This window comes from Pistacia vera, unplaced genomic scaffold (assembly GCF_008641045.1).
Source record: "Pistacia vera cultivar Batoury unplaced genomic scaffold, PisVer_v2 Contig225, whole genome shotgun sequence".
NCBI lineage: Eukaryota > Viridiplantae > Streptophyta > Magnoliopsida > Sapindales > Anacardiaceae > Pistacia > Pistacia vera.
The window spans coordinates 751,727-777,902 of NW_022196030.1; the positions used below are offsets into that span (position 1 = coordinate 751,727).

Sequence of the window (26,176 nt, forward strand, 5' to 3'; positions counted from 1 at the left end):
TATTTTTAACAGCCTATATTTGTTAATTTAGCTAAACAACCCCACAATAAAGTTTAAAAATTACTAAAGCACCCCAACTACCTAAGAGGACAATCAATCGCCGCCACCATCGAACAACAGCCGACAATCGTCGAAACGGCACACGACCTGCTATATCCAGCCGATTGTGCGTAAAAGAATAAAGAGTCTGTTGAACTCTTATTTTTAAGGATAAATTCTTTATAATAAAGAATTTGAGTCATATAAAGAGTCATTTGGAGATGCTCTTACTTGATTAACATATTTAGTTGTCAAGTAATATAAGATTCCGATAATCTTCTAAAACCAATAATAATTACTATTGATTATATAAGAGTAATCTGATTATCTCCATTTTTATAGGTATTTTAAAATTACTTGACAATATTATTTTTGTTATAATTTTACCTATAACAATTAAAATTTTTGGACAATAATACCCTTATTTTGAAAATAATTTACAAATATATTCATGGACTATTTTATTCTTATATACAAAAAATTTAGGACATAAATACCCCTAGACTTTAATAAAATTATCCAAGGGTGGTGGCCAGATTTGGCCACCATCGCCAGCCGCCAATCAACCGAATCTAGCCATCGTGTGCCCAATCTGACCGTTTTTTATTAGATCTATAGCCGGAAACAACCAGATCTACGGATTCTGGTCGTTAACGATAACCAAATCTCTAGTCGTTAACAACAAGACCATTTTTGGTCAAATCAGCACACAGTCAACTAGATATAACCGATCGTAAGCCATTACGACCACTATTGTCATCGCCAACAATGGTTGCAAGTGGCCGACAATGGCTTGGGGTTGGTGGCCTTTTTTGTTAAGTCTTAAACTTTTTTTTGTTTTATGGTGTTTTAGCAATATCTCAAACGTATGGGGTTAAAGAAACTGTTCAAAAAATGATATTATATTAATATTTAAAAAAGAGGACAATTTAGTAAATTAAATAACATATCCATTAATTTATTTTATTCAACCAAACGCATTTCTCTAAACATTCCCAATAATCTTCAAGGTAATTTAACTTTCCATTAATATAATATTTCAAGTAATACAACATGCTCTTAACCAAATACACCTAAAATAAAAAATTAAAAAAAAAATCCTCGAAATGATGCTCGTGGAGTTTACCACGAAATTAGATTATTTAGGTCAATGAGAAGACTTTTATTTGAAAAGAAAGTACAAGTCACAAGAAAAAAGGAATCCTATTTAAAATCAAACTCTTTAAGCTAAACGTTGGATATTAGTGGGTAAAATTATAATAAAATAAGATTAAAGGAAACAAACTTTGAGAAATTAAAATAAGCTTTATGGACCATTTAAAGATTTTTAAAAAATAAAGAAATTATTTAATACTAATTGTTCTACCCAGTTGGCTTTAAGGATCCTTCCCAAAGGTAAGGATAAAATTTTTAGTTCGAGACTATAACTTGAAAAAAAAAAAAATCATAAATTTACTAAATTATAAAAAAGACTTTCAATCCAAGTAACAAAATCATTTTCTGAACTGAGCAAATAACATGTCAAATCCCCAATTACATATTTTACTAGTGAAAAAGAAGCAATTTTAATGACGAACACAATCAATTAAAATCTCCTAAATAGCTAAATCCTTGTAACAATCAGAAAAACTCTCACCTGGAGCTCCTCATTCTCCATTTTACTGTTCATTGCATCTCCGTTAGCACAGCATGTAACTTCTTGGTCTCTGTCGTAACACATTCCCTATCAAAAAGAGCGGAAACAACTGCAACACCTTTCAGATTTGGTACACCAAGTCTCATCACATCAGACGCATTTGAAATACCAATGCCACCAATCGCAGCCACGGGTAACTTCGAAGACAAACAGACGGTTTTTAATCCATCCAAACCTACAGTGAGATTGTTTGCCTTGGTATTAGTAGGGTAGACTCCGCCACAACCAATGTAATCGGCACCATCAATCCAAGCTTGTTGGGCATGCTGTGGTGTTTTGCATGATACGCCGATGATCTTTTCAGGGCCAAGAAGAGTACGGGCGACACGAGCAGGCATGTCAGACTGACCTACATGCACACCATCAGCATCACAAGCAAGGGCAACATCAATACGGTCGTTTACCAGTAGAGGTACTCCATGGGGACGACAAATTTTTAAACATGCTCGGGCTGCTTCCAGAAATTCCCCCGTGTCAGCATCTTTTTCTCTGCAAAACAAGTAAAAAAGCCATGAACATTAGCTTATGTAATGTTTATATGCAAATGAAGTCACAAAGGCAATTCCTGTCATTCATATGCCCAAGCTAAGAATTAAAATATAGAAAAAAAAATCCGTTACAGTAAAACCACACAGATCTCTATGATTTGTTTAAGAAATAGTAGATTATACAGAAATGAAAGTAGCAAAACCAATGAAGACAAATGATATATGCAAAGTATAGTGTAAAAATTACAATGAGCACATAAGAGATGACATATCATCAGTGACAAACCTCAATTGAATAATGGTAGCACCTCCTTCTATGGCAGATTTAACAGCATCTGTTATAGAACGGCCCCACTTTTTGTTCATCCCAGAATCCGTAACGGCATATAAAAATAAGTCACTTGGATTAAATGCCTCTTGCCTGCAAGATGTATTCTTAAGCCTCAATAGGTGGTCAAAGGGCCCTTGAGGTCCATTTCCAATAACAAGGTCTTTGCTGTAATCCAAGGCAGTTTCAATGAAGCGTTTAGCCACCTATGAGAACTCACACAAATGAGAATTGGTATACTGGTGAATTTAGTCCAAAAGAAGAAAGAGAAACGAATTAAACAAAAGATGCACAAAATACATAGAGCCTGAGGAACATGGTTCTAATAAAAATAAACTGTAAGGTAAATCTTTAAAGTACAATTGTCGAAGCACAAACATTGAATAAGTACCAAGATATCCAGGCATTTATTGAACTACTTAGTTTATGCAAGTTGCTACTGGCAAAAAGTTGGAAAATACAAATCATAATAATATCTAATTCCTTGTGCATCCCATCTTATAGGTGAACAGTAAATAATACTATAAACAAAAATAAAGCTTTTTTGTGACTTGACATGCTTGCATAACATAACTATTAGAACTTAATCTGAGAAGACATCTACATGAATAAATACCTTAACAGCTGAGAGCATTGGAGAACCTTTTGCTAGCTCAGCTGCTATACACGAGGCCAAACTGCAACCAGTACCATGAGTATTACGTGTTTTCACACGAGATGAACGCAACTCATAAAAGTCCTTGCCTGCAATAATCAAAAGAAGTTGACTCTCAGTGACATGAACTCTTCAGAAATACATCAAAAACAGGAGCTTAACTTTACCATCAAAGAAAATATCAATGGCATCTGATGAATCATGAAGGTCACCACCTTTGACAAGCACATTTCTGAAAATGCAAAATTAACCGTTTGTTTAGGCACCATACTTGTTTATGATGTGGGATAGGCAGGATAACAATAAGAAAGAGAGTGAAGAATGGAGAGATGATTAGACGAATAAAAGATAGGAAAAAGTTGGAGAGGAGAGGAACATAGAGAGCTGATGGGGCAGAAAACCAACATTCAATATTCATCAAGTCTTTCAAGCCTACCCACAAAACAACTTGAGGCTATGTATATAGTGGCTTGAAAGAAACCCCAACAAAAACCCAAGAAAATTAAACTCTTAACTTAAAACAAGTAATAATAAGACTTAAATCTCTGAACTTCAGGAATAAAATACTGTCTGATATAACTAATAAAATTCTTATTCTAGATTATATATTAGTTTAACTCAAACAAGTTTCCAATTTGATTTTATTCTTTCATTCTATCCCAAGATGTATTTATTCTAACAAAAAAGGGAACAAGAAAAAAAAACCACTCCATAAAGCTGAATCCGGTGACCCAAAAGACTATAGAGTTCATTGTCTTATATCAAATGGTTTATAAACTATAAAGTGATATTACTTTTCCTCTTAGCATAATTGCATGCCCAAAATGTTTATGGCCTTTTCTGTCTATCAAGCTTTTTTCATTCTATAACTCTCTTGCATTCTATTAATTAAAATATTCTCAAGCACTTATATACAATACAATGACAAAGACAAAAGTCTCACTGTTTGAGGCTTCTGCCTCACCCGGTATGAGGAAAATTGCCTTTCTAAGACTTGCTTTTTACATTGAAAACTCCGTAATCTCAAGGTGTTCAAAAATAGTTACTTAAATAACAGATCTCTAATTGGGAAACACCTCAATCAAATTTCCACTAACCTTGGGCCCAAATTGTGTAATAACTTTGCAGCAGAACGCATGTCAGCAACTGTTGCAACTTGCATGCCAAGTAAAGCAGATGCCTCTTTTACATTTGGGGTCACTATGTCAGCCATAGGAAGAAGGTCCTCTCTGCATCAAGAACCAGAAAGCAACATCTAATTTTAAATTTTTTCTACAAAACAAAAATAAGAATGACTCTTCTTCCCTCCATGAAGAAATACAAACATGGCTATGTGTGTATTCAATGAATAAATCTGTTGATGATTCCTTCGGTAATTATAACTGCAAATCATGCTTTTATTGGCCAAAGTGCTTCAAATAAAAACTTAGGGAGGAACAGCAAGGAATGCAGTGAGTAGAAGGTTGCTTCCAAGTTCCAAGGAGCAACAGAGGAAAATATGATAAAAGGGCTTAATTTTATTAGAGCAGAACCAGGAACATTTGCTTAAGAAGAAAGTCTTCTGATTTCTAAACTGCTAAAACAAGAACAGGGAAATCAAGAATAAGCAGTACAAAGAAGATTTGGTGATGGCAGCAGAAGAGGACACAACTAATAAGCATCAAAACTCTTTAACAGAAAATTGCCAGGTTTATGAATATTACTTGTCACTAATAAGAGGAAATTTTAACATACCGAAACCCAGAGACAATGGAAGGGCCAGCCAGCACATCTCCACTTGTAGATACCATGACAGGATCAACAACTAAAGCTGCCTTCAGTTACCAGAATAAGTCAACTCAAAGCTACAAGAATAGAAATCAAGAAAACTAGGTATTTAAATCTATAGCATACCTTGAACTGGAAACTCCCTAAGACTCTGACGGAGAACCTTGACTAGGTCAATTGAAGGCAGCATACCTGTTTTCACCTAAGGACATATAATAGCTAGTTTAAAATCAACTTATTAGTATTACAAGTAAGCACAAAGCAAAAAATACAGGTCATATTTAATGGAGCCCAATATAAACAAGAAAGTTCATCAATTCAGCAGTGGTGTAATTCATCAGCTCTTTTCAATGTAACACCTATAATTACCCTTATCATAAGCAATTATATTTCATTGATGAACATAAGCTAACACATATTATCCAAAAAAGCTATATAAATTTTCATTACAAAACATTTAACAGAAACGTTTATCCTTGTCCTTCATTAAAATTTTACTCCTACATGATCAACAAAAAGCACTCATAAATCAGAAAACCTTTCATAGAAAATCAGCAATCAGTGATGAGACTCACCACATCGACTTGCATATCAGAGAGCACAGACTTCAACTGCACCGCAACAAAATCTTCAGGCACAATATTTACACCCTGACAATTACAAATAGCAGAGAATAACATCAGGAAATGTGTCATACCCCCCTTACCCAATCAGTAACACATCAGACCTTTTATTAACATGCAGTTCACATGGAACTTGATGTTCAACATTATTAATTTCTATATACAGAATACAAACAAAATATTATCATCATCTGATTCTTTATTTTATAAAAATACTATTTTGACAACACTGCCAGAATCTTGCATCCTGTTACCAGAGTTATTACGAGGTGAGTCATGCAAAATGCCTATGTTTCATAGTTTATACTAAAATTCTATTACTAATTAAAAATCATAAGGTTGCAATATGAAGCTTCATATTAACAATAAAAGTTGCTTGTTACCAATACTATTTCTGATATGAACAAATTTATTCATACCAAAAAAAAGAAACGTATTTCTTTTTCCTACTAATTAAGAGCAAAGCAAACAGAGTGTAAGCAATGCACAACCTGAACTCCGACGGTATTCTGAGCGGTCACTGCAGTAATAACAGTCGAACAGTAAACGCCACGCGCGGCGCATGCTTTAAGATCGGCTTGAATTCCGGCGCCGGCGCCGGAGTCGGAACCGGCCACAGTCAAGACATGTGGAATTTTCATCTTAGAATCGCTACTACCATCTCCTCCTTGTATTGCAACAAACGTTCGCGTTCTGTACCTCGAACTGGACAACTGTAAGCTCAAAAACAAGAAATTAGCGCCTGTTTGGCGGCCGAGAAAGTGCAGGAAAAGATAAGGTTGTAGTTCTGTGTGTAGCTAATAGTAAGATTCTCGTGAAATTTAAAAGTTTTATAAGAAGCTGAGCACGATGCGATAAATACAGTTGTTGAGTTTATATTTTAATCTTTTATTTTCGGTGTACCTTGTAGAAGGAGAAGTGAGAGGAAAGAACGCCCGAGAAGGCCATGTAAAGCAAGAGGCGCTTTCAAATTTTCATCTTCTCAAACAGATTAGGCCACGTTTTGTCTTTAGACTCTTTACTAATCTGCGTGAGTGAGTGTTATGGACCCACCCATACTAGAAAATACAAAATAATGGGAGTATTTTTAATTATTTAATTATAATTATTAGTGAAATTATATTAAATGGCACTATTTGTAGTCTTGAATTGAGAAGCAGCGGGCTATTTAGTAGATTATTTTTAAAATGTTATTTTAATTGCGTTAAGTTCAAATAAATCGAATTGGATCATATTTTAAAAATATGTTTGGTAAAATATCTTAAAAGCATATTTAAAATTTGATAAAATGTTGAATACATGTTTGACTTTGAAAATATTTTAGATTCTATTTATAACCCGTTATATTTGTTAATGCTAAACACCCCCTTTAATAAAAACTTAAAAGTTAACTAAAGCACTCTAACCATCCAAGAGGACAGTTGATCATCACTATCAGACGATAATCAACTGTAGCTGGAACAATGCACGATCGACTAGATTTGATCATTCGTGTGTCAATATGGTCGTTTCTGATTAGATCCATTGTGGATATAGTAAAAAATGGTCAAATCTATGATCAAATCAATGACCAGATCGACACACAATCGACTAGATCCAGTTGGTCATGCATCTTCCGACCACAATGATCAAAGTGGCCGTCGACAATGGGCAGCGACGATGGTCTAGAGTAGATTAATTTTCATATTGAAATGAGTGAAAGGTAGTTGTTTTTAATTGAATAGAATTGGAAAAATATTTTTTGTTGAATTGATGATAATATAAAAACAATTCCAAACCACTTTTCATTTTTGGACAAAAAATCCTATTTAATTTAGATTAATTTTCTAAATGAATTGATCTAATAGATAAACAAACATTTATTTTGTTTTTTAATTCAAATAAAATAACAAAATAATAATCCACAATAGTATAACAAAGGGGCTTAACCAGTCATTCTTTATTATAAATTTTTAATTAATATATGAAAAACTTAAACCTTTTTCTCCACAATTACTATTAATCCAGGAGAAGCTTAGTTGCAAATTGCAATAACGAATTTGATAGTTGTCAACATAACATCTATAAAAAAATGATCTTTATATTTATATTTAGTAAAATTTTACAAGCTTAGAGCATCTCTAATAGTGCTCTTTATTTTAAAGGGCATCTTCCATATAAATAAAGAGCATCTTGTTAATTTTAAAATATAAATAATACAATTTTTATTCAAATCTAATAGATTCTTTAAATTTAATGAAGATGCTCTTTATTTTTAAGAAAAAAACTTAATAGGAGAGAGAATTGATAAATAAAATGTATAAAAATTTGTAGTTTATTAATTAAAATTAGGATAAAGAGTGAAATTTGACTCTCTAAATGTGAAGAGTCAAACTCACTCTCAAATTTATATTTTAAAGATAAAGAGCTTGTTAAACTTTTGTTTTTATGGATAAACTTTTTATAATAGAGAGTTTGGGTCATATAAAAAGTCATTTGAAAATGCTCTTAGAACATCTTCAAGAGCATCTCCGAATGACTCTTTATATGATTTAAACTCTTTATTATAAAGAGTTTATTCATAAAAATAAGAGTCCAACAAACTCTTTATAAATATAAATTAAAGAGTGAATTTCACTCTCTACGTTTAAAGAATCAAATTTCACTATTTATCCTAATTTTAAATAATAAATTATAAATTTTTATACATTTTATTTATAATTTCTCTCCTATTAAATTTTTTTCTTGTAAAAATATATTCTCTCTCCTAAAATTTAAAAAATCTATTGGATTTGAATAAAAATTTTATTTTTAATATTTAAAAATCAATAAAAATATTTTTTATTTATATGAAAGATTACCTTTAAAATAAAGAAGACTATTAAAGATGTTCTTATAAGGAGAGTTGGTGATTATCGTAGTCGTGACTATTACCAATATTCATCAATTAATGAGTGGCGAAACTAAGAAATTGGGCATATTAAAAACTAGTAGAAGTGTTGAAAATTTTGCATTAGAGCCATCTATACAACAAGGACCGAATATCATCACCCAAGACAGTAAAAACTTCCCCNAGAATTTGATAAAATGTTGAATAATTGTTTGACTTTGAAAATATTTTAGATTCTATTTATAACCCGTTATATTTGTTAATGCTAAACACCCCCCTCAATAAAACTTAAAAATTAACTAAAGTACTCTAACCACTCAAGAGGACAGTCGGTCACCATCGCCAGACGGCAGTCAACTGTAGCTGGAACAATGCACGATTGACTGGATTTGATCATTCGTGTGTCAATATGGTCGTTTCTGGTTAGTTTACTGTGGATATGGTCAGAAACGGCCAAATCTACGATCAAATCTCTGGCTGTCATTAACGGCCAGATCGACGCACAATTGGCTAGATCCAATCGGTCATGCATCTTTCAGCCACAACGACCAAGGTGGCCATCGACAATAGGCAACAACGATGGTCTAGGGTGGATTAATTTTCATATTGAAATGAGTGAAAGGTAATTGTTTTTAATTTAATAGAATTAGAAAAAATGTTTTTTGTTGAATAGATGATAATATGAAAACAAATCTCACCCACTTTCCATTTTTAGACAAAAAAATTTATTTAATTTAGATTAATTTTCTAAATGAATTGATCTAATAAATAAACAAACACATATTTTGTTTTTTAACTCAAATAAGATAACAAAATAATAATCCTGGATAGTATAACAAAGGCGCTTAACCATTCATTCTTTACTATAAATTTTTAAATAATATATGAAAAACTTTAAACCTTTTTCTCCACATTTACTATTAATCCAAGAGAAGCTTAGTTGCAAATTGCGATAACGAATTTGATAGTTGTCAATACTCTAATAACATGTATAAAAAAATTAGCTTCATATTTATATTTATTAAAATTTTACAAGGAAACATGAAGAGTCAAACTTTCTTTTTTATTTATATTTAAAGAATAAGAGCCTGTTGGACTCTTGTTTCTATGAATAAACTATTTATAATAAAGAGTTTAAATCATATAAAGAGTCCTTTATAGAGTCAAATTTTACTCTTTTATCCTAATTTTAAATAATAAATTGTAAATTTCTATACATTTTATTTATAATTTATCTCCTATTAAGTTTCTTTCTTGTAAAAATATATTCTCTTCTATTGGATTTGAATAAAAAAATTATTCTTAATATTTAGAAATCAATAAAGATATTCTTTATTTATATGAAAGATACCCTTTAAAATAAAGAGTACCATTGAAGATGCTCTTACAAGAAGAGTTGGTGATTATCGTAAACGTGACTATTACCAATATTCATCAATTAATCAGTGACGAAACTAAAAAATTAGGTATATTAAAAAGAATAATACTATACGTACTTACGAGTGTACTAACCATCGTACTAACCTTTGTAAATATAAAACATAATACGAGTATCACAAGTATAGTATGGATACCATATGTAATTCTAACAAAAGTTAGTTAAATGGTTAGTAAAATCCGTGAGTACGCATATCATTACTCTATTAAAAACTAGTAGAAGCGTTGAAAATTTTACATTAGAGCCATCTATACAAGGACCGAATATCATCACCCAAGACAGTAAAAACTTCCCCTAGAAGTTATTCCAGAGAAAAGATATCAAATCGAACGTGACAGGAGACTGATTTTCACTGCTCCAATCTACACTTGACTTTGTTCGATGCTATTTTCGTGTAGACCTCTTTCGACCACAAGCCCTAGTTGCTGGAGCACCCTTCGAAGTGCTCGTAATAGCCTTTGCAGCTTCTTCCTCACTCCTTTCATCATCACTCACTTCATCAAAAATCTCAGTTTCGTCTGTGGATTCTTCCTCCTCCTCTCGCAAATTCCTAACATCCCGTTTTGAAAGCTGATCGCGGAGCTCTCTAAGTTTTGCTTTCTTTGAATTCAGGACGCCAAGGAACTAGAAGCATGAAAAGAACCAAAGTCAGTCCTTAATATACTATAAGAAATGAGGATGATGCTTCATATACACACCCATGCTTTCATCTGCATGCCTAAAGAACAAAGCATTACGAAATAGATTCAGCAATGATTAAATGGATAATTAGAAACTATTTATGGAGAAACTGAAACTTATAAATAAAATGCTTCAACTCAGCAGTCATGAAGTCTCATTGAACAAACATGGATCCGAAAAGAGACACAGAAAACTTGGAATCCTTTCCTGTAGCCCAATGCAACCTTCTTGGATGGAAAAATCTTCCCTCAATGATGCATTACAGCAACAGCACCACAGTTACTAGAAACTTATTCCATCAAAAAAAATCTAGAAGTAACAGTTCAGCAAATCACCAACAAATATACCATGTGAAGGAAATGCGAATTTCAAAAATCTGATTACAAGGCCATCAGAAATCAAATTATTTGTGGGCTAGGTTATGCAACGAAGCTGAAATTGATTGGCTCAGTCCAGGTACTTGTGATTCACAACTTATGGAAAGCCTCTTTGCTTTAGGAAAATAGAGGGCCAAGGTTGTGTGAAAATGTGCAGTCTTAGCTATCTTTCGGGTGATTTGACAAAAGAGAAAGAACAGAATTTTTTCTGAGAAAAAAGAAGAAGATGCAGTTTTGTGGGATTAAGTTTATCATTATGCATCAGTTTGGGTTTCAGTGGAATGGAGTTTCAAGATTCCTCTTTGTTGTTTATACAACTTAACTGCAAAGGAGTTTTGGTGGTTGATTTTTGTATAGACAGAAAATTTTGTACAAGGAGGGGTTGGTTCAATTGAGGATGTAAATGAGTTAAGGTGGTCAACCCTCTTAGGGCTCTAGTTCTCTAGGTGTCTTCTAGTCCACTAACTTCAACTAACTTTCACTATTAATACAAGTTGCTGACACACAGATAAAGATGTTTACAAGACTTGAAGCATGAGACAATGGGGTTTTTCACGACTTGTTACAAAACTGTTATCAAACATTTTGTTTATGGTCAAAAATGAAGAAGGAAGTCTGTTTCTGACCACCAAAACGTCTTACCGGTGTTGAACAACATGATTAAAGTAAAAGAACAACAACAGTAATAATATAACCGCAAAGAAACATGTTGGACATGTCAAAGCATTCACCTTTGTGTAGATTGCAGATTCAAACTCCACCTTCTCCTTGTTAAGTCTCTCACTTTGAGCCAAAGATTTCTCAGCCTCCACTTTTAGCCTCTCAAAAGATTGAGTTTTTCTGACAACTTCATCCTATAAACACAAATAATATCCATTTAAAAATATTAAATTAAATCTCCTCCAAGTTTATAGCGCCCATTCATATAAGGATTACATCAGGATCTCTGGTTCTTGAAAGACAACAAAAAGAAGAGAAAGAAAACTGTCCTAGTCATTTGGTCCTATGTAATTTACAAAAATTTCAAACAATGGAGCCACTCTAATGTTTCTTTCTTTTTTACTTAATCACACAACCGCACTCGGCCCTTCTCCACACACAAACACAAATTAAAAGATCCTCCTTACCCCTACAAGGTTGGTATAACTCTTGGTCCACCGCAAGAGCTCTAACCAACAAGGCTATTCAATGCACATTATTTACCCATTCTCTAATCCAGTAAAACTGTTTTGGCTGTTTGCATCATGATTCATGGGGATGCCAAATTAGCACTTCTATCAAGATCATATACTAGTGCTCTATAGGTGCTTATCCGGGTACCTGAAGTTCTCTCTATAGAAAATTAAAAAATCTAAAAAACTAATAATATACAGAATCTTACACTGAGCCTAATGTTAGCATCCATCAGAAAGTCCAAAATTCCTGCTGTAACACTCTTGCTATTTGGTGCAGGTTCACATTTCCACCTCCATTCAAGCTTTGTCCCTTCTTTCTCAAAGGTCCATGACAACTGCAGAACATCACTCCACCATTTAACAACTACGTTTCAAAATTCAAATACAGTCAATTAAAAAAAAAAAAAGAAGAAGAAGAAAATAAATACTTACTCTTTTATACCCATTACTAGCATCATTGAAACCGTAAACCGAGCCAGGCTGTTGAAACCCTAGATACCGCTCGGCCAAATTGACGTATTCGGTGACCGGTTGGTCCCACTGCGCCGCTCTCTCTCTCACCTCTTCTTCCGTCGCTGTCAAAAACTAATTATTTTGAGAAAAAAAAATGGAAATGATCGGGAAATGTTGGTTACAAGTTTTAATTTTACCATTGCAGAGCCAAGCGTTGAGGCCGTCGGTGATGGAGAGGTTGAAGTGTGTCTGATACCATGTGCCTTTTACGAAGATGGGTTCAGTGGAGTTGGGGATTTGAAGCTTTAGACACGAGTGTCTTGGAGTTGTTTCCATTTTTTCTGGTGACTATTTTCTGTGAGAAGCTGAAAGCTGTCCATGTTTATATGCAAGTCTTCCCGCCTTTCAAGTTGTGTGTCATGTAGTTTTTGTTTTTGTTTTTTTTTTTTTTTTTTTTGTGTGTGTGTAATGAATAAACGTCCGGCCAATTTACGCTTACCTTAATTAATTCTCGTGACCCTGAACTTATCCATGGATAAAAACTTTAATAACTACCCTATTAACATGTGTCTTATAAGTTATTCTCTCCATAAATAATAAAATTTTACTGAAATTTTGATTTTTAAAATTAATCAACATTAACGATCAAATTCTGAATTGAGTCCATAAAAGAGATCAAGTGAAATTGGGTATATAACTCCAAGGGGTTGCCCTAGCAGTAAAAAAGATTTACTTTCTTCATTAATTTTATGGATTCGAATTAACTTATGGTCTCACCAACCACATTTATAGCTTACCTTAGAATATTAAGCTTATAGAGTGTTCAATGGGCATTAATGATTAATTGAAGTACGCACAAGCTAATTCAAACCCTCTTATCATTAAAAAAAATAATATATATATATATACCTTGGGGCACCAACCAACCACATTTGTGGTTTCCCTTAAAACATTGGGTTTGTAGGATATTCAATAGGTCGGAACCAATTGAGATGTTGTAAACGCTAATTTACAGTTAAATTGAAGACTGAATCTTGTGAAGAGAGCCATTGACAACCTTGATGGACCTATAGGGTGTCTCCTTTCGTCCCTGAGGGAGTCCAGGCGAGGCAAGGGGATTGAAGTAGATCAGGGGTTTGGCGATATGAGAATTGGGGCTTAAGGGTAGTATTTTCTGAATCCATAATGAGGAGACTGGCCTTAACTTATATAGTGAATCGTAAGGGCTCGAATCCTAGTAAGACTCTGAGTCCAACTTGGTAGAGGAACTCTTTTTTCGGGAAGAGATTTGATTCTTTGTCTTTATCTGTCAATGCTTTCCTCTTTAGATAAGATACGAAATCTTATCAGAAGAGGAATTTGGTTAGGATTTTGATCCTTGATATTGACTGCTGCAAGCGAATAGGCCGAACTAGAGCTGGGCATTTGGGACCGGGCCAAAAGCCCAGCTCCAAAAACCGGTCCTAGGACTTGTCCTTGGGAGGACCGGTCCTAGGAGGTCTGGTCCCAAAACGGGACCAGACCTAAGGAGGAGGGCCTGGGCCCAAACTTTTTTTTATCTTTTATCAATTTAGTCCTTTATAAAATTACATTAAACCCCCTAAAATAAGTATAAATTGAAGGACTAAAATGAAATTTTATAAAATTTATTAAAAAAAAAAAAAATTAACCGTTGGCTGCCAACGGTAACTAACACCAACGGTTACTTTTATATAATATAAGTTTTTTTTTTTTCATATTCCCCCCCACAACTACACTATAAATAACCCTAAAACCTTTAATTTTTTTCACACCAATCAATCTCTCATTCTTTCATTCTCTCAATCTCTCTGCTCCAAATCTCCAATCAATTTCTCATTCAATTTATATTTATAATTTATTTATATTATTCAATTTTTTTTCTATTTTTTAAATATCATCATAATTTNCACCAACCACATTTATGGCTTACCTTAGAATATTAAGCTTATAGAGTATTCAATAGGTCTGATGATTTATTGAGGTATGCGCAAGGCCGCAAGCTAATTCAGACCCTCTGGTCATTAAAAAAAAAATACCTTGGGGCACCGACCAACCACATTTGTGGTTTTCCTTAAAACATTGGGTTTGTAGGATATTCAATAGGTCAGAACCAAATGAGATGTTGTAAACGCTAAAATTTACAATTGAATTGAAGACTGAATCTTGTGAAGAGAGCCACTGACAACCTTGATAGACCTACGGGGTGCCTCCTTGCGTCTCTGAGAGTCTAGGTGATGCAAGGGGATTGAAGTAGATCAGGGGTTTGGCCATATGAGAATTAGGGCTTAAGGGTAGTATTTTTTGAATCCATAATAAGGGGACTAGCCTCAGCTTATATAGTGAACCGCAGGGTCTTGAATCCTAGTAAAACTTTGAGTCCTATTTGGTAGGGAACTCTCTTTTCGGGAAGAGATTGGATTCTTTGCCTTTATTTGTCAAGGCTTTCCTCTTTGGATGAGATACAAGATATTGTCAGAAGAGAAATTTGGTTAGAATTATGATCCTTAATATGGACTGCTGCGGGCAAATGGGCTGAACTCAATTCAGTTTAACTCGATAGATGACCTAACTCATAGAGCATGCAGTTCCCAAGGTATTCTAAGCGTGAGTCCAATCGGGATTAAACCAAGACTCTGGACCATCACTTATCACTGTTACGGTTGGACCTCGTGAGACCCAATACGAATTTTGACCCATATAGACGCATACTCAAACAGGCTGGTCATTCAAAAATAAAAGAAATTGGGTATATATAAAATAATATGATAGGTCTTATCTTACTTAAAATTCGGCTTAAATTTCCTTTAATTAACTCGGCATAAAAAAGAAACTCGTATATATCAAGGCTGTTGAGCGATCCATTGAACAATAAATAGGCTGTTAAGGGATAAATTGAACAATAATAAAATTAAACTACAAGAATATTTTACAGAAAGGACATAATAATCTTACTTTATAATCATACCTAACCAGTTTGAATGTTTTAACTTTTAAAGAGCTGTAAAGCACTATTGATATAACCTCAGGAATTGGTCCGGAAGGTTTTGTTCTTTTTTTTTTTTTTTTTTTTTATGTTAAACTTAAGGTTAGTTTTACCTCATTTTTTTGGGGTTTTTTAATAAACTTTAAAAATTAGTTAAGGTCTATATAAACTGGTTCAAATATCCTAGTTATAAAAACAAAAAATATTATTGAAACAATTAAATTATCATTATTTTTGATAATATTATTAAAGAAAGTATAAGAGAGAAATGACAAGAAGAACAAATGAGTGGTGATTCAGTGATTAAAAGACAAGAAAAACACCCTTAAACTGGGGTTGATGAACCGAAAACAAGCAAAAATTCATGAGGACAGAAGGAATTTAAAAATCATTTACATATATATTTTTTTTCTTTTTCTGGGTGACAATCATTGAAGTATATAATGATCTTAATAATTGAATCGAGATTTTTATGGATTTAAAGGAAAATTATAGATGCAGGGAATCACCAAACTTACAGAAAACTCCAAAAGTAACATGAAGTATGTGTCGATTAACAATAACAAGGTCACGTGCATCCTTAGTGACTGACACCAAGATAGATGAAATACTACGGTAATAAGAGCATATTGTTATCCATCAGAAAGCCCCAGTTAAATATGTCTTTAAGATTCTGTCACTCTCTTCTTCTCCTTCAATTGATTTTCTGTTCCATCTCTGCAATCTTATCTCAAGATAATGGAGACCCAACAATCAGAACCATGGAGGCTTTCTCCGGCTACCCTATTCATGAATCCAACTCATTTGCTACAGACTTCGTTTCTTCCCTCTCAGTTGACACTCTAACTCTCCAGAAACAGGTACCCACTAAATTTATAGTATCATGGAGAGGTAAAACTGATATGGGGTTTCTTTCTTTTTCTCTTATTGAAATATTTTCTTTTTTATTTTGATTATTAGATTGATGAGCTGTCAACTTTCTCGGATACACCTGCGCCATCAGTTACTAGGATCCTTTACTCTGAGAAGGATGTTTTGGCTCGCAGGTAAACTATGTGAAGTTACACTTGTTAACCGTGATTTGATTATATGCGCTGTTTGGTACAAGGTTCAAGTTTTAAACTGTTTCTGAAGACTTAATTTGTCTTATACATTTGTTTTTCTGGGTGTACTGAATATCACAATATTGATCCAACAACAACAAAATCATAGGACCTTTGATGAATATTTCAAATAATATCATCTTGATGCTGCTTAAACTTAATAGACTCCTTATGTAATGTGATTTTTGAAAATGACTGTTCTCTTTGTGTTTTTCATTTCTCTTTAAAAGCTATATGAATATTTATATTAAATATTCCTTATATGATGAGGATTATCAAGTTAAACTCTTATGTGCTGGTGTTCTCCAACTTTATCTTCTGTGTTTCACCTGAGCTAAGTGTTTATGTTGTCTGTTTGAAATATTTAATTGCAGGTACATCAAACACTTGATGACACTCGCAGGTCTCTCTGTAAGAGAGGACATTGTTGGTAACATATTTGGTAGATGGTGAGATTTCTTTTTCATCTTAGAATTTTCTTTGCATAAATTGCAATTACTTCATTCTGCGTTCTGTCAAAGAACCATAGCCTATGACCCATTTTTGCCTTATCTAGGATCACTTCCTCCACAGATCATGCCCAATGTTTCATTTTTATTGCTTTTTTCAGTTTTTTCTCTCTCTCATAACCATAAATGAATTTTTATCTACTAGAAGAATACCAAAACCTTTAGTAAGAATTCTGTTATCTTATTTAACACAGAGAGTTGTCAATTAATTGGTCAAGGAATCTTTATGCAGGACTGGCCATGAATCAGAGCTTGCTCCAGTTGCAACTGGTTCTCACATTGATGCTATTCCATACTCTGGCAAGTATGATGGAGTCGTTGGTGTGTTGGGTGCAATCGAAGCCATTAATGTGCTAAAAAGGTCCGTGGTTTAGTTTTTGATAAAGTCTGAAAATTGTTGATGCTAATTGCTATCATAGTGATGCTGCTTTAAGGTTGATTTGCATGCATGATTTAGCTCTTGAATTCTCTTTGCAAATCATTGGTAGTTAATGAGATTGGCGTATGTATTTTAATGCTTGGATAAGTATATACTTAGATGTTGAAGTGTATCTTTGATCAGCTCGCCTGACCTGTAGTCAGATAATTTTAAAATTAAGCCAGAACTTACAGACATCCTTCTTGAAATTTCCTAAGCACTCCTCTCTAGTCCAAAGCAACTCAACTAGAGCTTGAATCATTGTTCATGAAAGTTATTGCTTGTACTTTTAATTCCAGTTCATAAAAATTATTTTGAATAATTTACCATGCCTAATTATGAATTAAAGAAAATGTCGCTTTTCTGATAATGTAATTGCTTTCTTATTACATCTTGTTTTCCTTCAAATTAGTATCTGGTATATTGACCAATTTTCTTTTGGTCTATCCTGTGCTGACTGGAATTTCAATAGGTATGGGTTCAAGCCTAAAAGGTCACTGGAGGTTATCATGTTCACCTCAGAAGAGCCAACACGTTTTGGGATCAGTTGTTTGGGAAGGTTAGCTACTTCTAAATAGTTAGAAGTTCCTCACACGGATTTACACACTTTCTAATGTTTATTCAATTAATATTTTTTCTTAACTATCGCTCACTCAAAATAAAAAAAAAATAATTATTACTTTTCTTATAAATTTTCTGGTCACATATCTTTGCAGCGTGAGTTTATCACTTTGAGTTTATCACTTCTAGTAAATATGACATTGATTCCAAAATCCTTTGAGTTTCTGAAATATGAATGACATTGATTCCGAAGTCACTTTCAGAAGGGAAAGGGACCCAACTAGCTGCATTCTCTCTATGTTTTAGGATAATTAATATATATACAATTGTAGTGAATATGCAATTGTAGATGGTTAGTGGATTTGAGAATTTTACTCCATATTATGAGGTTCCTCATCTGTTATGTTCACTGTGCAGCCGCTTATTGGCTGGGAGTGAAGCACTTGCAAAGGATCTTATGTCAACAGTTGATAGTCAAAATATATCCTTTTTAGATGCTGTAAGATCTGCAGGATATGCAAAAGAACAAGATGACTTATCCAGTGTGTTTCTGAAGAAAGGAAGTTACTCTGCTTTTCTTGAATTGCATATAGAGCAGGGACCCATTCTGGAGGAAGAAGGTTTGCCATTTTTATTGCATATTTTATGATTGTGACCTCTATTTAAATTGGCTCACTTTATATTTCTTTTCTTTTTTCTTTTTTCTTTTTGGTGGAAGGGGGGGCAACCTCAGCAGTAGAATGAAATTTATTAAAAAAGAAAAGAAATGACACTTAGTTAAGGGGGAAAAATAATGAGCTTTACCCCTCAAAGGAGAAATAAAGACAGAAATATTTTTAAAAAATGCAAAAGCATCATGTGACATCTAAGTAAATCAACTTTATACTTCTTCAGGTACATCTATTGGCATAGTTACTGCTATTGCAGCACCTGCAAGTTTAAAAGTAGATTTTGAAGGCAATGGAGGCCATGCAGGTGCAGTCTTGATGCCAAAGAGGTAACTATTATCAGTCTACGTATGATTTTATTCTGACTCAAGTAACATTTATATCAAGTATGCATCTATGTATTTTTGGAGTTCCTAAATCTTGTGCTGTTATGTCCTGTACTTCTTTCAACAATTTGATATATTCCTGCATGGTTGTGACTGCTTCAATTATGCATGTCATGAGTGAAATCTGCTTATGAGGTCCTGAATTAACTTTTGATATTCTTTGCATTCTCTTGAGTAGTTGCATCTAATTCATATCAACATTTAAAACTTCAGTCTTGTAAGCTATTTTTACTTTATTCAAGCATTCAAGATCCTTCAAGTTGGATGACTAACTCTAATTAGATTATCATACTACATAACAACATATCTTTTTTTTATGCTGACGGTAGTCTAGTTCCTGCAGTCAAATTTTGTAGCCATCTAGAATGAGATCAATTTCACATGAGGGTATACCATTAACCTCATCTAAATATGAAAATACAGACAGAGCCCTGTGGTTTGAAAAATATCAATAATTTCCTGTCTGATAAATTTCAGTATTTTCAGATATCTTTTTGATGAATTTTAGAACCACCCTGTATTTAGGTAATACCGCAGGAGGAGTCGGCAATATTTGTCCTTTTTACATTTATTTTATTTTATTTTATTTTACTATGCTTGTTCAGTCGATAAGATCCATAACATTTATAAACATGATTTGAGCAGAAATGATGCTGGTCTGGCAGCTGCAGAATTAGCACTGGCTGTTGAGAAACATGTATTAGATTCTGGATCCGTTGATACTGTTGGTACAGTTGGTGAGTCATGTTCCCTTCTTACCTACTCATAGAATATTATGTTATTTATTGGATGTAGAACCACATCTTGCAACATATAGTGCTTATATTTTTATTTAGGCTATCTTAACTTTTCATAGAACTCTGCTGTAACCAAATAAGTTATGTTTCCTAAGGTATACTGGAGCTGCATCCTGGTGCAATCAACAGCATCCCAAGCAAATCACACCTAGAAATTGGTATGTTTTCCATTAGTTGTAGTTCACATCTTATGGTAGAACAGACAAGTGTATAAGTATAACAAATGTGCTCGCAATGCTTCAATAAGTTGATTATCAAATTTCCTGAAGTTTGTATTAAATGTTTCATGAGGAAACCCTTGGCATTTTGTCTTTGCCAATGAAAATTTTGACCAACGTTAGATTTAGTTCCATTTGATTTTCTGATAATTTTATTTCTTGTTTAATGGTTTTTGTTTATCTATCTTTTGGCAGACACACGTGACATTGATGAAAAGAGAAGAAATATTGTTGTTGAGAAAATCCATCAGTCTGCAGTTTCAATAGCTAAAACTCGGGGTGTTGTGCTCTCCGAATTTAAAATCATAAATCAGGATCCCCCAGCTCTATCGGAGAAATTAATAATTGAGGCAGCAGAAGCAGCGTCAAAAGAGCTAAATTTAACACATAAGTTGATGATCAGCAGAGCTTACCACGATTCACTGTTTATGGCCAGGTATAGAGAGGAAGCAAGTTATTATATCAGCCTTTATCAACATAGCCTATATGTGCACATTGTTTGCAAATTGAAGACTATGTCCCTTTAAATCTCTAATTATGTCATACAACTTTGCATGTTTTCCTAGGACCATTTTCTTAGATGGTAGAGGTTATTTCTTCATTTCTATTGAGCGAGGGACTGATACCCGAATGCAAAATTGTCCAACTCCCTTCTCTTCTTCCAGAGCATGTTTACAAATGCTACACATTAGCATTCGCAAAGATAAAATTTCTTCAGTTGCTTTTCTCTGCATTTGTGTATTCAATCTCAATCGAAGCCTACTGAACACTATATTTTATCATGATGTCTTATTATTATGATTATATACTTTACCTGCTCAAGTTTCAGGTGATGATGACCTTTTAACTGCTAATTTTTTTTTTTTTTTTTTTCCTTTTTTAGTGGTTTTGACAGCATACTGCTTCTAATTATAGACATTTTCTCATCCATGCAGGGTATCCCCAATGGGCATGATTTTCATTCCATGTTACAAAGGTCTGAAAATCTCTTTCTTCTGCATATAGCAAAGACCTTCTTAATAATGTTCATAATGTCAGAAAATGACAAATTAGATTCCATCTGTTGAAACAGTATCTGGTTTGTGACCAGACAACCAGAAACTGGAGTACAAGTACAAGCGCCAAAAGCATTTTGGTGCTAGTACTCCCGTTTCTTTGCTAATTATGTGCACATGCAACAAACCATGTATCTAAGCACACTGAAACTCTTCAACTTTGGCAAAAAGAAAACAATAAAAAAAAAAAAATATTGGCTTTGGTAAGGGCACAAACTCATTCCCAAATAGTCTTTAACACAATGGGGGACACTAGCTAGGCAAATGGAGCACCTCTAGAATTCTTAAACTATCTTACCAACTTTTACCATTCGAGGAAAACAAAATGTGACAACAATAATACATGTTTTCATTCATTTCTTTTGCAGGGTACAGTCACAAACCTGAGGAATATGCTTCCGGTCAAGACATAGCAAATGGGGTCAAGGTATTAGCACTGACCCTTGCCAAGTTGTCCCTGCAATGATCATTGTTTTAATTTCTCCTTAACCAGCTACTTAAGTTTTCATCAGGGGTATGTATTCTTCTTTTATGTACCCTTTTTGAAGTTGGGTTCACTGTATGCATATGTTTAGTCAATCACTTAATCTAAAGTTCCTCCAAGATGAGCGAATTTCAAAGATATGAGAGTGGATTGAGGAAATCATGGTGGATGTCCAACATTCCCTTTCACAGTGGAATAATAATCATGAAATAGTTATCTTAATTAATAATTTCAAAGATATGTGTATGTATGTGTTCTGTGCATGTGGCAGAGAGGTGAGAAACAGAGACTAAAACATTTTCATCTCTATTTCTATTACTTGCTGTAAAATGAAGCAACTTGTATATGCCAACAAGAACAGCAGCACTGTAAATTTTACCTGAACACACTTCCTAGAAATGAAAAAGAGAACAAAGGAAAACAGAGTGACAGAGATGCACAAGCCCCAGTATCCAGCTCCCTCAAACTAACTCTACCTAATTTCTATGGCATCTTGGTCATGTTAGGAGCAAGTCTAAACAGAAATGACTGACTAGTACTCTGATTATATCCTAGCTCAAAACTCGCGAAAATTCTGGAAAGATAATCTCTGCATTAAAAGACTGTATCATCAGCAGTGGTCCTGTTGGCTTTCTCAAACAATGGTTTTTCAATCTGAGAGGCAGTTAAAAGAGATGAACCTATTAGTAGTGAAATGAATAACTGGAATTTGTGTAAAGTAAATTGGACTAATGAAAGCAGTTTCAACCTTGGGTCTCTGAATGAATTGACCTAGATCGTGATCGTACTCCAGCCGCGTGAAGTCTAAACATAGCTTTAACCCTGTTGCATTTACCAAAACATGTAATCTGGTTATATGGAAATGAGAGGAAATTTGTTTAACACAAAAGGGGTGTGGCCTCTTACATCCTCCATCATCTCCATTCAGAATGTAATCGTAAATGTACCACTGCTTGTTCATCTGCAATACAATATAAGATCAGAGAAACCTCATTAGGGAAAATTCAGAGATTGATTTTTAATTTAGGAAAACTATTTTCGAGTAAAACACATTCATGAATAATATTAAGTCTCCAGAAAAACTCCTAGTTAATGATGGATACCACAACAAATCCAACAGCAATTAAGTCAATCTTTCCTCCTACGAATATAACCCTTATTCACTATTCACTTGACTCCACAACATACAATGGCATTCCAATTACCATGAGATATTTCAAGAAATTCGATGGAACCCCCAAGCAAGATTTAAGTTAAAAAAAAAAAAAAAAAAAAAGAAGATCCCAAGACAGATACTTAACAAAAGTGTAAACCCTGAAAATCCTAAAAATGACTTGAAACCCGTAATTTTCATCCTATAAATTTCCCAAGGAAATTGGAAAATTCATAACTGAACCAAGAATTCTTGTGAAGAAGACTGAAATTGTAGAGGGAGATAAAGAAAGGCCGGTTCTTCGTAAACCCAAGAATAAAGAATCCTATAAATCCTTAGAGCTTATTTTCTTCTCTGTAGTTTTCTCGGCAACCATACGTACCAAGCCTAAGTCATTGTCCAAAAGAACTTAAGCCCGTTAAATAGCATTGTAAAGAAATCCCAACCATTCTACAAGAAAAAGACCATGTAAACCAATCAACTTCTAGTGATTATTTTCTTTTACAAAATTTCTCTTATCTAAGCAACCATAATCTATCCAAGAAAGTTTTAAGTATTTACCCGGGTAGGTTGAGCAAAGCAGTGCGTGGAAAGAAAGATATGCAGTAGCAGTGTCAAGATTGGTAAAGAAGTTATGAAGCTACTCCTTCTGGTCAATAGTTCTGGTGCCATCACTACAGCAAAGAACTCTATGCGACAATGGCACTGGCTTCTTGGAAAAAGTCGGAGAGGCTAGAGATTTTGTGTAAGGGAGTCTGTTGTGAATGGGGCTATTCTAATATAGAGGTGGTGATCCAATGAGGGATGGGGTGGTAATGCTCGTAGTTATTTTTGGCGCCAAGAGTCTGTTAGAGCAATCCACACAAGGTAGTTTAAAAGAATTATGGGTTTGCAACTGTTTCTTAAGCAGCACAGTTGATTATTTTAATGAAGAATATTATTAGCCAACCATGTAGAGAGGCACACTGAAACCATTAACTGCTGGTGCAAGGGTAAGTACCAATAACCACGCCTGTCCAGTTTGAGATAAAACAACCTTACAAGTAAATAGATATTTCCATCCATATGCTTTTTCAGGGTACATTTTTCAGTCAAGACTTCTTATTAATTAGCTACTGAAATTTTTTAACAGAAAATATTTTCTCCTGCATTAGTTAGATAAAATGTTTTCTGAAGACTGAAGATCACGACAACCAGCCTATTCATCTTCTTTATAATAATAACATAAACCCAGTTGGTTTAGCATCAAAACTTGCATATTAAGAGACAATTTGATCAGTGATATTTGCATTATTAACTGAGCGCAGGAGAGAGAGAGTAGAAACTGAAAACAAGTATTTAGTATTTATTTCTCTGCAGTAAAATGAAACATTACAAATCCAACGTGAATAACACGGTTCTGTACGTTATATCTCAACAACACTCGAACATGAAAATGACAACACTACAATAGAAAACACATAGAGATACTAGGCTTCACAAGATCTGCTCCACTAAATTGTCTCCATCTCAATCAAATCATCATGTTAGCAGATCACCTAGTAGCAACTCCAAGTACTAATGGGTATATATACGTCTCTATTAAGAACTTATATAACTGAAAAAGAACATTTATACAGTAGACTGCGGAAAAGGAATTCTTATGCAACTGCTTAATCAGGCCTGCTTATCAGATTCCACCTTAGGTGCTGTGGCAGCATCAGCAGCAGTTGTGGTCTCAGCCTTTCCCAGAATGACTTGGATCTGAAAACCAGTAAGATAGATCAAGAATAAGAACTTGTAACTGGTGAAAAAAAAAAAGAAAAAGAAAGAAGAAAAGAACAAGTAAGCAGTACAACCTTAGGTTTCTGAATGAAAGAACCTCTATGATCCTCCTTCGAGTCCACCGTAGATATTTTCACCTCTGTTGCATCACAACATGTAAATCTAATTAGTTTTAATGAAGAGGATCTTTAGTTAATTAACATGAAGAGGATGTGGCCTCCTACCCTTGTTATTAGCTAGTCCATCTCGTTTCAGAATCTCAGCAATTGTGATAACAGTAGGAATGGCTGGCATTAAATAACACCAGTAATTGCATTAATACAGAGAAACAGAAAAGGTCATCCAACTAAACTGTCCCTCGGGGAAAAAGATTAACTATAAGCTTTAGTAGCAATTAAAAGGAAAAGAAAAGGATTAACTATAAGCTTTAGTAGCAATTTTGCAATTAGATTATAACAATAATTGAAAAGGGAAGGAAAAGGATAAGGGATAGTATGTACCCATGCCCAAGGCTGAGAGTTCAATATTATTGTACTGCTTTATGTAACTCTGCAACACAGATTAATAAGATTAAAGAAAACCCCATTAAGAAAATTATAAAATCTGCAAATTTTCTTGTCATTAAGTTTTCATTTTAGTAATATTACCGATTAGGTAAAAGTACCCCAACAAATCCAATAGCAATTAAGTCGGAAAGATTATGCACTGAAAAACTACAAATCAAGATTTAGAACAAATTTGAAGATGAAAATGACTTGAAACATCGACAATGAAAACCAAATAATTGTATCATGAAGCATCAAGCAAGATTCAGAGAAAAAAATGAATCAGAAAGATACATCCAAGAGCAGATGCAGATCAAAAACCAAAAATTATCAAAATTAAGCTCTCAATTCTAAATTTTAATAACCTTGTTGAGGAATAATGACAAAACATATAGATAATAAAGAAACAAAGGAAACTACAGATTCTTGATTAAGGAAAACACAAGAAAATATGTAGATACCTTGGCAAGATTGAGGTAGAAAATGAAGGGTTTCTTGGTGTTGGAGACTTGAATGCGAGTGTTGCTCTTCTTCTTTTTCTTGTTCTTGTTCTTGTTCTTCTTCTTCTTGATCTGAGCTGAAAAGTCATTAGTAGTAACAGCAGCAGCGGCAGCATTAATAACTTCACCATTAGTAACAGGAGCTGCCTCTTTGTTTTTGTTGTTATTGTTGTTGTTGCTCTTGTTCTTGACTTCCTCTTTCTTGAGCTCAACTTTCTCCGAAACAACCTCGGTGCTTGCCTCCATTGTTAAGAACTCTCTTTTTCTCTCTCTGTTTCTTTCCTCTTTATTGAGCTCAACATTCTCTGAAGCAACCTCGGTGCTTGCCTCCATTGTTAAGAAATCCCTTTTTCTTTCTCTTTGTAGAATGCTGGGAAATAGCGGGAAATGTTGTTGAGTAATTACTTGTGACTAGCTTATGA

General features: G+C 33.9%; 4 protein-coding genes across 5 annotated transcripts; 1 reads left to right on the forward strand and 3 right to left on the reverse strand.

Annotated features, from left to right (window-relative positions):
- Positions 1–1,478: 1,478 nt before the first annotated feature.
- LOC116130839 (thiamine biosynthetic bifunctional enzyme TH1, chloroplastic-like) lies at positions 1,479–6,635 on the reverse strand. Of its 2 annotated transcripts, XM_031416525.1 has the most exons (10): positions 6,500–6,635; positions 6,088–6,309; positions 5,549–5,623; positions 5,100–5,175; positions 4,941–5,016; positions 4,304–4,435; positions 3,374–3,438; positions 3,168–3,295; positions 2,510–2,757; positions 1,479–2,224 (listed from the first exon to the last, which is right to left on the reverse strand). In XM_031416525.1, the coding sequence occupies exons 1-10, from the start codon at positions 6,542–6,544 to the stop codon at positions 1,705–1,707; spliced, it is 1,587 nt and encodes a 528-aa protein (XP_031272385.1). In that variant the 5' UTR covers positions 6,545–6,635; the 3' UTR covers positions 1,479–1,704. The 2 variants fall into 2 exon arrangements, with proteins under 2 accessions (XP_031272385.1, XP_031272386.1); XM_031416526.1 differs by lacking the exon at positions 5,100–5,175 and having other exon boundaries at positions 4,941–5,020.
- A 3,460-nt stretch (positions 6,636–10,095) lies between these two features.
- On the reverse strand, positions 10,096–12,955 carry LOC116130890 (DNA repair protein XRCC4). Its single transcript, XM_031416587.1, has 5 exons — positions 12,787–12,955; positions 12,569–12,711; positions 12,343–12,471; positions 11,693–11,815; positions 10,096–10,527 (listed from the first exon to the last, which is right to left on the reverse strand). The coding sequence occupies exons 1-5, from the start codon at positions 12,923–12,925 to the stop codon at positions 10,288–10,290; spliced, it is 774 nt and encodes a 257-aa protein (XP_031272447.1). The 5' UTR covers positions 12,926–12,955; the 3' UTR covers positions 10,096–10,287.
- Positions 12,956–16,197: 3,242 nt separating this feature from the next.
- LOC116130886 (ureidoglycolate hydrolase) lies at positions 16,198–21,954 on the forward strand. The gene is made up of 12 exons (XM_031416584.1): positions 16,198–16,453; positions 16,554–16,639; positions 17,071–17,145; positions 17,438–17,566; positions 18,096–18,182; positions 18,602–18,804; positions 19,079–19,181; positions 19,884–19,975; positions 20,131–20,193; positions 20,449–20,689; positions 21,189–21,229; positions 21,677–21,954. The coding sequence occupies exons 1-12, from the start codon at positions 16,253–16,255 to the stop codon at positions 21,772–21,774; spliced, it is 1,419 nt and encodes a 472-aa protein (XP_031272444.1). The 5' UTR covers positions 16,198–16,252; the 3' UTR covers positions 21,775–21,954.
- Positions 21,955–24,302: 2,348 nt separating this feature from the next.
- Positions 24,303–26,101, reverse strand: LOC116130739 (sphingosine kinase B-like). Its single transcript, XM_031416451.1, has 5 exons — positions 25,716–26,101; positions 25,210–25,258; positions 24,934–24,996; positions 24,784–24,848; positions 24,303–24,688 (listed from the first exon to the last, which is right to left on the reverse strand). The coding sequence occupies exons 1-5, from the start codon at positions 26,085–26,087 to the stop codon at positions 24,602–24,604; spliced, it is 636 nt and encodes a 211-aa protein (XP_031272311.1). The 5' UTR covers positions 26,088–26,101; the 3' UTR covers positions 24,303–24,601.
- Positions 26,102–26,176: the final 75 nt, after the last annotated feature.

Coding starts and splice junctions, on each gene's coding strand:
- LOC116130839 (XM_031416525.1), bottom strand. CDS start 6,544: ATGGCCTTCTCGGGCGTTCTTTCCTCTCACTTCTCCTTCTACAAG. Junction 6,310..6,499: donor CTCACTTCTCCTTCTACAAG/GTACACCGAAAA, acceptor TTGAGCTTACAG/TTGTCCAGTTCGAGGTACAG. Junction 2,225..2,509: donor GCTACCATTATTCAATTGAG/GTTTGTCACTGA, acceptor CTTGTTTTGCAG/AGAAAAAGATGCTGACACGG.
- LOC116130890 (XM_031416587.1), bottom strand. CDS start 12,925: ATGGAAACAACTCCAAGACACTCGTGTCTAAAGCTTCAAATCCCCAAC. Junction 12,712..12,786: donor CAACGCTTGGCTCTGCAATG/GTAAAATTAAAA, acceptor AGTTTTTGACAG/CGACGGAAGAAGAGGTGAGA. Junction 11,816..12,342: donor ATGCTAACATTAGGCTCAGT/GTAAGATTCTGT, acceptor TTGTGTTTATAG/GATGAAGTTGTCAGAAAAAC.
- LOC116130886 (XM_031416584.1), top strand. CDS start 16,253: ATGTCTTTAAGATTCTGTCACTCTCTTCTTCTCCTTCAATTGATTTTC. Junction 19,182..19,883: donor GCAGTCTTGATGCCAAAGAG/GTAACTATTATC, acceptor TGATTTGAGCAG/AAATGATGCTGGTCTGGCAG. Junction 20,690..21,188: donor GATTCACTGTTTATGGCCAG/GTATAGAGAGGA, acceptor TCATCCATGCAG/GGTATCCCCAATGGGCATGA.
- LOC116130739 (XM_031416451.1), bottom strand. CDS start 26,087: ATGGAGGCAAGCACCGAGGTTGCTTCAGAGAATGTTGAGCTCAATAAA. Junction 25,259..25,715: donor TCTACCTCAATCTTGCCAAG/GTATCTACATAT, acceptor TCTGTGTTGCAG/AGTTACATAAAGCAGTACAA. Junction 24,849..24,933: donor TGGACTAGCTAATAACAAGG/GTAGGAGGCCAC, acceptor GTGATGCAACAG/AGGTGAAAATATCTACGGTG.